The 12,647-nt window shown below is 38.0% G+C and overlaps 1 protein-coding gene across 6 annotated transcripts in view; it reads left to right on the top strand.

The window, feature by feature from the left end:
- LOC149843577 (protein EXECUTER 2, chloroplastic-like) overlaps positions 1-8,374 on the top strand; it is a 53,297-nt gene extending 44,923 nt beyond the window's left edge. The window contains exons 10-13 of one of the 6 annotated variants that reach the window (XR_016430904.1): positions 7,445-7,537; positions 7,835-7,943; positions 8,061-8,101; positions 8,229-8,374. Coding sequence is in view for 3 of the 6 variants with exons in the window: in XM_089999926.1 (XP_089856052.1) it covers positions 7,445-7,537; positions 7,835-7,933 (192 nt within the window). In the remaining 3 variants the exon portion in view is untranslated. Of the gene's footprint in view, positions 1-7,444; positions 7,538-7,834 lie in introns of all 6 variants that reach the window. The other 5 variants (XR_016430905.1, XR_016430903.1, XM_089999926.1 and 2 more) reach the window with 5 other exon arrangements.
- Positions 8,375-12,647: the final 4,273 nt, after the last annotated feature.

Genomic DNA, 12,647 nt, shown 5'->3' with positions numbered 1-12,647 from the left:
CATTGTCTAATTCTAAGATCTAAAATTAAGACTCTATGTTGTGTAGCTACACTTTCTCCCGGTATAACCTTACAATCGATGCAACAACCCCTATCTCTCTTTCTAAGTAGGAAAAAATCTATCTGACTCGTATTAACCCCACTTTTAAATGTTACTAGGTGAGACTTCCTCTTCCTAAACCAAGTGTTTGCTAAGATCATATCATAGGATAAACAAAAATCTAAAATCCTTTCTCCACTTTCATTTCTATGAAACTTTTTTTCGCCATATCCCAAGAAAATACATTCAATAGCCATAGGAGAAAGTTTATCATTTTTGCGAGTTAAAACAAAGCATTTACATCCAAAAATTCTTAATCTTTTATAATCGGGAGACATATTGTAGAGTTTTTCAAATGGAGAAAGATTTTTTAAAGAGGATGAAGGGATTCTATTGATGAGATATGTTGAGGTTAGAACCGCTTCGGCCCAAAAGGATTTTGGGATATTTTTTGAAATCAATAATGTTGTAGTTTCTATTATGTGCCTATGCTTTCTTTCCGCAAGACCATTTTGTTGCGGAGTGTTGGGACACGAACGTTGATGACAAATTCCATTTTCTTTTAAGTAACTTTGAAAATCATTAGACATATATTCACCTCTCGAATCGGATCTAAGAATAGATAGATTTCCCAAAAATTGATTTTTAACCATTGCATGAAATTCTTTAAAGAAGGAGAAGACTTTGGATTTGCGATTTAGGAAGTATATCTACGTAAATCTAGTGAAGTCATCAATAAAGACCACATAATACGAAAAACCTCCTTTAGACAAAATTGGGGAGGGTCCTCACACGTCGGAATGAACAAGTTCAAATGGCCGAGTGGTAAAGTAACTTCTTTGAGGAAACAGAGTAGCTTTAGATTTCCCAAAAATGCAATATTTACAAGTCATGTGATTGTCTTTACAAGTATCGTTCAAAAAAGGAAAAAGTGACATTTTTACAAAATTTGGATGGCCAAGTCTCTCATGCCAAATTCCAATACTTTTGTCTTTAACAAGATTGCAAGATGACTTAGATGGAAGCGTCAAAAAGTCCATAAAATAGAGATCACCCCTTCTATGGCCTTGCCCAATCAGCTTCCCTGACTGGAGATCCTGCACGTTGCAATCTTTAGGTGAGAAAGAGACTTGGCATCCATGGTCGGTGATTTGGGAAACGGAAAAGAGATTTAAATTAATTTTCGGAACGATTCTTACTTTAGAAACGAAAAAGTTTTGAGAGTTTTTGAAGTCAAGTGTTCCAATACTTTCAATTTTCAATGACGTTCCATCGGCCGTTGAAACATAGGAGGACATGGGTTCGGAAGAAACATTTGAAAGAGAGTTTTTATGAGATGTCATATGAAAAGAAGCACCAGAGTCTAGTATCCACATACCTTGAGGTGATGAAGAGTAGGCGATGGCGGCTCCGGATGTTGAAGGAGAAGACTTGAGAAGGTGTTGGAGAACTTCAGAGATATGATTAAGAGTTTCTTTGATATCTCCTTTGGTACTGTAACGCCCCGAAATTTAACCCAATTTTTTTTTTTAAAGCGGAAACAACTAATAATTCTCGGGTTAAGCATTTCAGAACAATACAGGAAGGTAAAAGCAAACCACACCATTTATTTCCACTTCAATAATAATAAAATCCAACATCAGAGTTTTCACATTGAGTCTCAAAACAAAAATCTCAATCTGAAAGTAAACAGAACCGCCAGGGAACAAATAGATCAAGTCTCGATCAGCGCCTCATCCCGCATCGCTCATAGAACTACTCTTCTCCTGAAAATAATAGAAATTATAGGAATTAGACTACCACGTCTAAGTAGGAAAACTGTAATTATTCTTGCAAGTAGATCATGTGTCAAGTGTGATGTGGGTGTCGTGTTTGAATTACAGTCTAAACATAACCACATAAGGAATTCGATGCAATAGCAATCATAGACATATATCTGAATAGAAAGGTAGATTATGTAACAATTATACTTAAGCACAAGAAACATTTTATGCAACTACAACAATTAAGCAAGGTATTAAGCAATTAAAGCAGAACTTACACTAATATGAACAACATCCATAATATAAATTCAATTAACTAATAAATACACAATTTAGGATGTCGTTTCATCATAAGCACCGAATATAAAACATGATGGAAGAGTAAGCAATTGTCTCTTTAATGACTCCCATACAGTGATACCTAACTGTTCTAGTTAGTGTTTATCTTTTCTTATCCCGCGGGTACACACGGGCCAAGGCAACCATCACAGAAGAGAATGTCCGGGGGTATATTATTCAGGGTTGTTTTATTAACCCGAACATTCTAACTGTGACTGAAATCCCAAGGGAGCGGCCAGTGACCGAGAGAAACTCCCAAACGCCAAAACCAAGACAGGATGCATCCCTAACTTCTGCAGAAGAACATGGATCTACCACCTAGGACAAAATTGGTAGTCTGGGTCCCTCGACTCTGAGGACTGGGACCAATGAGTCGCTTTACGCTCGAAACTAACACATGTCCCCAGAGTTTTGTACCACCCACCCTCTCCAAGGTAAGCCCGAATCTGAGTGGGTTAATCTTTTCATTTAATTAATTTCCCGAAGTATGGGGCATTTCCCCAACTTCTTTCTACTATCATAGTAGTAGGATCCTCAACCTTAGTCATCATACCAAGGTGCAGAGTATAGTCCCAATCATTTGTCTTATTAATTGCATAACCCACCCAAAGTGCTCCGGTGCCTTTAAACCAGTCAAGCACAAAAGTTATTATTTAGTTTCATTACCAATATACTTGAACCAGGCCACGTACCTACATTAGGTACTTAACCCGTATCAGGTAGTCCAATCTGTCTTGCCCATTAGGCAAGGCACAAGTCCCAAGATTGCCGCGTGCACCAGGTTATGTGTTGAGTCAACCTTTAATCTATGACAGTTTCTATGTATGCCCCGTATAATTTATTATCATGTAGGGTCTCAATATTGAAATGAAAATTTCCCACACACATGGTAACTACCGGTATTTTCAACAGCTAACATGGGTTATCATAAGCATGCCATATCTCACAGCATAAGACATAGACAAAAAAAAATAGGCTAACAGGAATTTACATAAACAAGTTAGGGTCTACATAATGGAATAGTTTCAATCGGCCAGCATAAACATGCCATGTTTTACAGGATGAAACAATTAGCATCTGTCGACATAATTTATGTTGTGTTCAACATAGGTTTACAGAATAAAATAATCAACATTGGCTGATCATAAACTATGATAAGTTCAGCATAACTTTACAGCATAAAGTAATCATCATCAGACAATCATAAACTATGATAGTTCAGCATAGCTTTACAAACTAAAACAATCAACATCGGTTAATCCTAAACTATGCTAAGTTCAGCCACTATCTTGAATGCCAACTCTCCAATTGTCATTGCTTTTAACAAAACAACATGCTGATATAAAGGTACGCAATATCCAATAATAGCTAAAGAATGAGCAGCAGAGGAGCTAATTTGATTACTGTACTTATTCAGCAACTACATATGTGTTTTCGTGCAATACCATGTATAATCAAATAGGGTATAATCTGAACATATAACTGCGCAATGTACAATAAAAAAAACATGTATATGTGCGATTTATGAAATAGAATATAACCGAAAACCTCTACTCTGTGTTGGGCATGAAGTAACATATAACCAGAACTCGAGCAGGACCTGTACTTTGATAAAAAAAAAATGAATTAAATGAAAACACTGGAATTAAGCATGCATTCTACATTAATCGATCAGATGACAAAAGGTCACAAGGCTTGTACAACTGCCTGCAGTATCGCACAATGATTCATCAATTGAAAACAACAAACTTACGCATGCATTTCAAGTTAACTAATCAGAATCTACCAATGTATGCAGTTATCATAAACTAATTAGAATATCTCAAGGCGAGCAGTTATTGTTAACTAAATTGAACGAATCCATATGAACAGTTGTTGTTAACCAATTAGAATATATCGATGTATGCAGTTAAGGTTAACTAATGGGAATACAATAAGACAAAGCCTGGTTTATATGTGAAAACCCAAATAAAACTTATTAATTAAGTACATAACCCTAATTAAAACTATGTAATATGATTGAGTGCCCTCTCTGTACGTTATCAACAAGCTAATAATCCTACTAGTTACCCATTTGGTTTAGTAATAACAATATTCCATGTACAGATTTCTAAGATGCGAAAAAATAAGGGATTCACATTCAAAAGAACAAAATGTAGGAACTACATAACCTATGGGTCATCTGTATGACATATTTAGCTTAACAAAAGAGGATATACTACTAAATCATACAAGATGTAATTAACCATTTTCCCTTTTTTTTTTCATAACAATCTGAAACCCCCAAATCGTAGATTTGGGGTTTTCGGTTTGGAGGTGGCAGACGACCCCAAATTGGGGATCTCTTTGAACAGCAAGGAACATATACAGCTATTTAGGGGTTCGAGAATCCCCTGACATGACTCAGCCAACATTTTATCCCATTCGCAGTCCCTTTCCTTTTATTGTACGCACCCCCCCATTTTATCAGTCGATTTGGGTTTTAGACAACCCGTACCCCACCAAACCCATGATTAACCTGAAAAACAATCACAGAAACCCTACCATTTTCCCGGTGAGGTTGTTACGGCAGCTACGAGAGGGGTCGGTCGGCCTGGACAGCACCACCACCGGCGAGGTTGGCTCCTCACTGCAAGGCCTCGAGCTGCGGCTTGGGATTGGAGGGAGCTTCGAGTTTTAGAAAGGTAGAAAAGGGTGAGAGAGAGAGAATGGGACAGCGAGAGAGGGAGAAGGAAGAGGTCGGGGTCCCCCTTTGTAGGTGGGTGGCCCCCCGAAAAGGAAGGGAAGCACACCCTCCCGGCGGCTGCGGGGTGCTCCCCCCACCTCCCATCATCTTAGGTGTTAGGGTTCGGCTGAACCCTAACACTCGTTATCGCAGGGGAGAGGGTTTCCCCTCAAAAGAATTTTATCGGGCAACACATATCGGGTTGCCCCCTTTATTAACCCCTCTTTAATTTTAACAGGGGGGGTGGATCGGGTCCGGGTCCGAACCACGACCCGAAATGCTGGACCCAACTTTGATTTGGGTCCGGGTCGCTTAAACAGCAGTGGACCCAAGGGTTGGATCCACTTGGGTCTGAACCGAGGATTTGAAATATTTAATTTCTTAAATATTTATTTATATAATATTACTAAAATATTTTAATTTCCGAAATTTTCTTTTGGGTCCAATAACGGATCCTAGGCCCAAATCCACATAATTCTTAAGTTTTAGTGTAAAATTTGTGGTTCTTACAGGTATTTTCTTCTTTCTTTGGAGAACTTTCTCCAACCGCGGCAACCTTTCCTTTGAGCTTTGGACAAACCGGTCTAATGTGCCCCGATTCATTACAATAGTGGCATATAATTCTCTTTCTAGGCCCATTGTTATTTTTGTTAAAGTGGGGAGGTCTATATGCTTTAACATTTGATCCGGGCCTAATAACGGCCAAAACTTCATCACTCCTAATGCTCAAGCCAAGTCGAGTTTCTTCTTGATATATCTCGGCAAGGGCATCTTCAATAGGAAGGGATTTGCTTCTATGGAGAAGAGATGCCCTTGTTCAAAATCCGGGCGAAGGCCATGAAGGAATTGAAAAAAGCGCTCTTTTTCAATTTGTTCCCTTCTTAGTTCAATATCTTGTGGAGCAACCCATTTAGGCTCAAGAAGGGCAAGCTCATCCCAAAGAGGGGTTAGAGAGCTAAAATAGTCCCGGACACTCATATCCATTTGTTTGGTGGAACAAATTTTTTCTTGACAAAAAAATTGCCGAGCAAGATCCTTTTGGGTATACATACCCTTAAGGAAAAACCAAGCCTCATTGGCTCTTCTAAATTTGGCAATATTAGCACAATTTTTAAGGTCTACATTGTTCATAAACCATGCCAAAATTTTGGCATGGTTACTTTCCCAATCCTCAATTTTGGATTGATGTTCATTAATGGCTTTCATGCGCTCATCGCCATCTAAAGCTTTTTTAACTTCATTTTCAATTTTGGTAAGAACAATAGAGGGTTTGGGAGTAGTTCCCATAACAAAGCCCCAAAGTTTCTTACCTCTTAGATGATTTTCCATAGCGGAGGCCCACATGAGATAGTTGGACCCATTTAGCTTGAAAGAAAGCTTCACTTTAGAGTCACGTTCCATAAGCACCAAATATATTTTCTTTCTTCAAAACTTTGAGAGGCACGCGTTCCAAGATGACAAAGGAAAAGCCCAATCACCAACCGAGCTCTGATACCATGTAATGAAAAGAGGCGGAAGCACCAATAGGGCAAAAAGTCACTCTTTAAGAGTGACTACTAGAGCCAAGAACACAAACACCAAATGTGCACACACAAAACTCTCAAATATAGAAAATGACTTAAAGTCATAAGTTGGATTTATTGAAGAAAGGAAGAGAAGGGTGTAAAAACCCATGCTTACAAGAGGAGAATACCTCCTCTATTTATAGAGGAGGGAGGCTCTAAAAAGGAACCACAAGGGGGCTCCCTTGTAGTCGTTGGGAGCCCCAACGGTCAGAAATCTGACCGTTGGAGCCCCAACGACTACAAGTGTGGGGCCCCTTGTGGTCATTACAAAAGGAAAAAATAAAAGAAAAAAAGGTAAAAGAAAAAAGGAAAAAAGTAAAAAAGAAAAAATAGAAAAGTACATTGGTGGTTTTACAATAATACCCCTATCGGGTATTTCACTAAAGAAGAAATAGTATATATACATATATGTATATATATACTTATATATATACGGATGTATATATATACATAAGTATATGTATATATATATATATATATATATATATATATATATATACATATTTTAACATATTGGACTCATATTTTGCAAGATTTGTTCATTCATAAGGAGAATGCTGCTGCTTCAATGTTTCTACACGTAACGGTTTGGTGTCAAGTTGTACCTTTCAGTTTCCAGAACTACTTTTGGATTGCAACCTGTGACCGAGCATACTTTGTCTCTGGGCTCCTAGTGACCCCAACTGGGTAACCTATGATCCTTCCATCGTTTGGAATCATTATCTCTTGGCATCTACCTCAGATTTGCTTGTTACTCACTAGTCTGCAGAATTTGTGACAGAACATACTTTGTATAGGTTATCCTTTGTTCGGTCATCCCAGTTTGCATCTAGATCTGTAGTTGACCTGAATTGGACAAAGTTGCTCCAGACCCAAGTTGGGTCATCGCCTCTGGAAATCCTTCCTAGTGTTACTAGTTGAATTATAAGAATAAATAACGTGAGTGGTATTACTAAAGTGGAAGCTTGTTTATATATTTGAGCACATTTTTCTGACTTACCTGCAAATGGCAGGTTGCAAGATATAGAGGGCAGGGAAGAATAGCAGAACCTGGGTTCAAAAACCCTCAGTGGGTTGATGGTGAACTATTGATACTGAGCGGAAAGGTAAGGAGATTTGGCGAAGACTTTAAGCACTTGCTTTTTAGTTTTGAAACATTTTCAAGATTGTGATTGTAGTGGGTTTTGTACTTGCCCACTTGAGTAAAACATGACAGTCATTTATGGAATCAACTACCCAATCACAAACAGATTGTGATTGTGATTGTAGTGCTATGGATAGTGGATATCATGCGTATAGACCTACATGCTGAGAATATGGATATCAAATCAGGTGGGCTTGGTCGCTCCAAGTCGAGTCTTCAAATGCTGTTTTAACATGTTAATTCTTCTTTGTTTGCCCAGGGCATGGGACATTTAAGAGGTGCGAAACTTGGATTTCTCTATGTTGTTCCAGAGCAAAGTTTCGTTGTACTGTTTGACCGCTTAAAGCTCCCAGAATGAATACCATACGGTATAAACTATAGAGTTTTTCAGGCATCAGTAAATTGGGTATCATGGTGAAGCTCAAGATGCTTTTATGCTTTTCCAAATAACCTGGTTCTTGTGATATTTTTCCAAATCAGAGCAGTCAACCTGGTTCTTGTGCAACATACGGTGATTCTGATCAAGGTGTGAGCTGCTACTCTCGTTTATATTCTTTGCCTTCAAATTTTTGCAAGGAATATTTTAGAGCTTCTGCAATCAGAGTTATCAATCTGTCTGTCTTCTGGTCCTGAACCTTTAGCTTCATTTGTAGGGCCGTTCATCTGTATAACCCTTCTTCACGTGGAATTGCCCTAAAGCCGATTGTGCTGAAGGTTCCAAATCAGAATCATCAGGTCTAACACTTGTATTTTACTAAGTAGTGGTCTAATGATAAATTTGAGATTTTTCCTCATCAAATTGTACTATTAGATGGATGATCTCTCTCTCTCTCTCTCTCTCTCTCTCTCTCTCTCTCTCTCTCTCTCTCTCGCTTGCTCGCACACATGCATGCATACACACATGTGCATGTTTGTGCAGGTCATTTTGTCGATTGAGGAATGGTTGGTATGGATATTTTCGTCATTGGAGTGCTTAGATCTGGTCATCAAAAAAACCGTTTCTGCATAGCCAAAATTGCTTTCAGGAAGTACATCAATGCTAGAGGTGATGATAATTGGTTTGCTGATTTATAAAATACTAGCTCTGTCTGATTCAATGGAATTCATTTGCATTTTCTGAAGCTGCTAAAATAACAATTCGCAAACAACTGTTTTACCTTTTTAAGACTTTAAAGAGAGCACAGCAAAGAGAAGGATGATCTTTAACCCTTCGCAGCTATCAGTAGCAGAGCAAGGCACAGCTAAGAAATTAGCCAGCAAGGAGAGCATCTCACGCATCATCTCTGCATTCAAAAATGGCAGCTAGACCATCTACTATTACTGGGTGTATCAAGTGGACAGCAACATGTCTTCCATGAGTGTGCGAAGCTACTTTTTTTACTTAATCTTGTAGTTAAAACTGAATTTGAACACTTAACACACTGGAAGAAGGTTTCTTGTTCCTGAAAGTTGTATTGTAAGCTCTTTATATCAAAGTTTTCGCACATCACGATGTCCAAGGCATCCTGCGTAGTGGCCTACAAGAGCTCTGCACACCTGGGTAAGTGGATTGGTTTAAAATTTTCAAGTTGAAGGAGGTAGAGAGTTCCATACCCGGGGTGTGCGGCCTATGCTTCAAGGCCTAAACCAAATGAGAAACTATTTCTCTGGACAAAGGAAGAGTACTTGGGGAGTTTTATACTCCGGGCACCCACTTAGGCCCACGATCAAATGTCCAAAAACATAGCAGTGGCTTCTCCATGCTAAATTTAAAAAATAAAATGGGTATTTCTTACAAAACCACCCAAGAAAAACGGCCTTTCTTGCGAAAGGCCACCCATGCGGGAAGGTGGTTCTCCATGGGGGGTTGAGGCTTATATCGTGTGAGTGTGGGCGTTTCGATCCCATATTTTTTCTTCCTGGTGTTAGCGATCTTCGTTTTCTCAACCTTTTTCAACCAAAGGAAACACTTTTACATGCCATGTTATTCCACAGATCTGAAATCCAGAATTTGGGTTAAGTTATATTAATGCCTTTATCACCATACTGATCAGTTCGGAATAATTACAGTTAAAAGAGTAGTCTAATAGCAAATCTCTTATTCAATAGGTAACCAATAAGGTCAGCCACTTTCTTAATGTCACTCTTCACTGCTTTTAGGGAAGAACAGTATCAGAGGCAGCTTCACGAATCGCAGTCAGCTATGGAGCAATGCGTAACCAGCATTGCCTGCTTGTCAGTGATGCTACAGTGGCACTCTTGCAGTATGGAGCGTGAGAACTAGTTCTCAGTGTAACTGCGGCATTCCATGAATCAATCTATGAAAAGGCATTTTATTGATGCCATGAATCAATCCATGAAAAAACATTTTGCTCAATAAATTGATAGATATTAGTGAATTTTAGTGAGTCATGATTGTGTCCTGTAGCAGCTCAAGACTAGGGGTGTCAATAGGGATTTGACCTGGACCCAACCCATATTAAACCCTATAGGATCAAGATTTGTTGATAAATAAAGAAGTTCAATTAGAATGGGTCAGACTCAAAGGGTCTGATTAATATATGGGTCCCGGTATGGTTTGTGAAATTTTAAACCAGACCTGGGCCCGACCCGAGTTCTGACTAAGATCAGCAAATATTTAATGTAAAAAAGATAAAAATAATATTATATTAGTGAGTATGGTTCATGTAAACCTTATAAGATCTAGGTATGGTTTCTCTTGTGTTGGATCAGATTAGACCTGGATCTGAACCCAGTAATAGCATCTTAAATCAGATCTGGTTTTGATAACACCTTGGTCTAAACCAAACCTGTAATATTGCGTATTTTTGTACTTAGTCATTTTATGAGATTTTTGAAAATTTGGCCAAGTTTGGGAGAAAAATCATTTGAGCCTCGATTTTAGATCGATGCTTTTAAGTCTGGGCTTGACCCAGGTGTCATCGACAACGTCGAGATGAGCCAATCGAAATGTGAGAAAATTTTATTTTTTGACCTTTAAATTCAAGCAAAATTCGAGAAAAAAATGGGTTATTTTCAAGAAAATTTAGAATTTGATATTCGTGTAATATGGCGTTGGATGCGTCTCAAAATTCTGAGCGCAACGATATTTTACTTTTCTAAATTCAGACTACGGTTGACCCGAAAATTATGTTTTTTCAAAAATTGAGCAGTTTATCGAAATGGATCCGGAGTTGGATTGGGTTGGATCCGATGCATATGATCCAAATTATTATGGATTTGGATATTATTAAAGACCTACTTTAATCTGGATTTAATATAGATCAAAATCCATTTTTGTTTTGGGTATGGGTTTGGATTTTGGATTCAAATCCAATGCCCAACATTTTTACAAGCTTTAAATTCAGTTAGGGGATTTAAATTGGAGTTAATTAAGTATAAAAAGTTTTTCTAATCAATTTGACAATTTTTGGAAGCTTTTAAATAATTAATAATTAATAATTAATAAATATAAAAAAAGTTAATTATTTAAATTTTATTAATTCCGAGTTTGAAAATTGGGATAATTAGGACTTCCTAAGATGGGTCCTCATACTTACCTATAAAGAGCTAAGAGGGTTTAAGAAGGACTATAAAAAAAAGTTAGAAAGTTTTAGAAAAGTCAAAAAAAATTAAGTTGAAAATTTTGAAAAGAAAGAAGGTGAGAGAGGGTCCCAAGGGGGAAACCCTCCCTCTCTAGCCCATCTAAAGAGGGCTGGAGAAGGGGCCTCTCCTTCACTTTATAAAAAAAAATGTAGAGAAAGGGGGAAAGAAGAAAGAGAGAGAGAGAGAGAAAAGAGAAAAAGAGAGGAAGAAGAAGGGGGGGATTCAACCTTCTCCAACCATCAAATCCACCTTCCACCATTATTTTCTTCATCTCGGATTCATGGTACGAGTTTTTCTTTTGAATTGAATGAGAAAAAAAGCATGGATTTGTATTCCAGGCAATATTTTGGTGAAAATCCTTGAGATAAGAGTAAATCTAAACGATTACTCCAAGATTCGTGGGTGGAATTAATGTATTCTCACCTTTTCGATATGTGCTTATTGTCATGTTAAAACAAGAGTTTTGTTTTGCATACGTTCATGTTAGAATAATATGTTAGATGCCTATTGACCTAATGATTTCCAATGTATGAGTAGCTCTTTCTTGCTACCCAAAAAACTCGATGCAGTTGAAGTAGATGTTGTACCTGTTGTACATAACATCATCCATGTATCAAAGATAATTTCTCATGTTCTTGCAGTCTTATCCATGATTCTTGGAAATTCTATAATAAACTAGCAGGTAGTTGGTGTAATCAGTAATCACATTCTCACACTGACAGTTTAACAGAATATGGGAATAATCTCACTGATAAAGAATTATGGGGTTTAGACTCTTTGTTTATGATCAGGTAGCGTATGGTTTCCAATTTTATTTTCAATAAATGCAGACAAGAATTTGGGTAAGGTGTGATAGCTGGACGGATAGAGTTAATCCTATTGAAAATCTTACTAGGGATACCCACTACATTGGCTATTGAAATCCTGTATAGATATATTTGCTCATTAATGGTCTCAAGATCACACCACAACTTATGCATGGCATCAACACACACTTCCACATTATTCAAGTTCACAATTTTATCCAATATTTATGATTTCGATATCCATTACCCTTATTTTTCAATGGATATAATCACTTGGTGTTATAAAACTATGCCAATAAGTAAACAAAGACACTTTGTAGTGTCTGACAGTTATGCTAGCACAACTATGGAATATATCAATCAATGACCAGACTTGGCCACGTCTGACAAACCTCGTCTGCCAGGCCTGTCGAGCCGCAGGGGCCCAGTTGAGTGGGCTCGACTGGGCAGGTATAAAAAAAAAAACTGATACTAAACTTTCAGTTTAGTTTGTTGGGCTGGCAGGCAGCCCAGTCGAGTGGTGCTCGACAGGCTGTCAGGGTGCACACAGGCCTGGCTTGGGCCTATATAGTGGCTGGCAGGCCCAACCGCTGGAGTCGGACCCCAGCCGACTAAGTCGGCTGGGTGTTGGAGTTTAAAAAAAAAGAAAAAAAGGGAAAAGAAACATTATATAATTATATA

Source organism: Nuphar pumila, chromosome 3, assembly GCF_984573655.1.
Source record: "Nuphar pumila chromosome 3, dmNupPumi1.hap1.1, whole genome shotgun sequence".
Lineage (NCBI taxonomy): Eukaryota > Viridiplantae > Streptophyta > Magnoliopsida > Nymphaeales > Nymphaeaceae > Nuphar > Nuphar pumila.
Note: the sequence above shows the minus strand (reverse complement) of the source record. Positions and strands in the feature narration are given on the sequence as shown.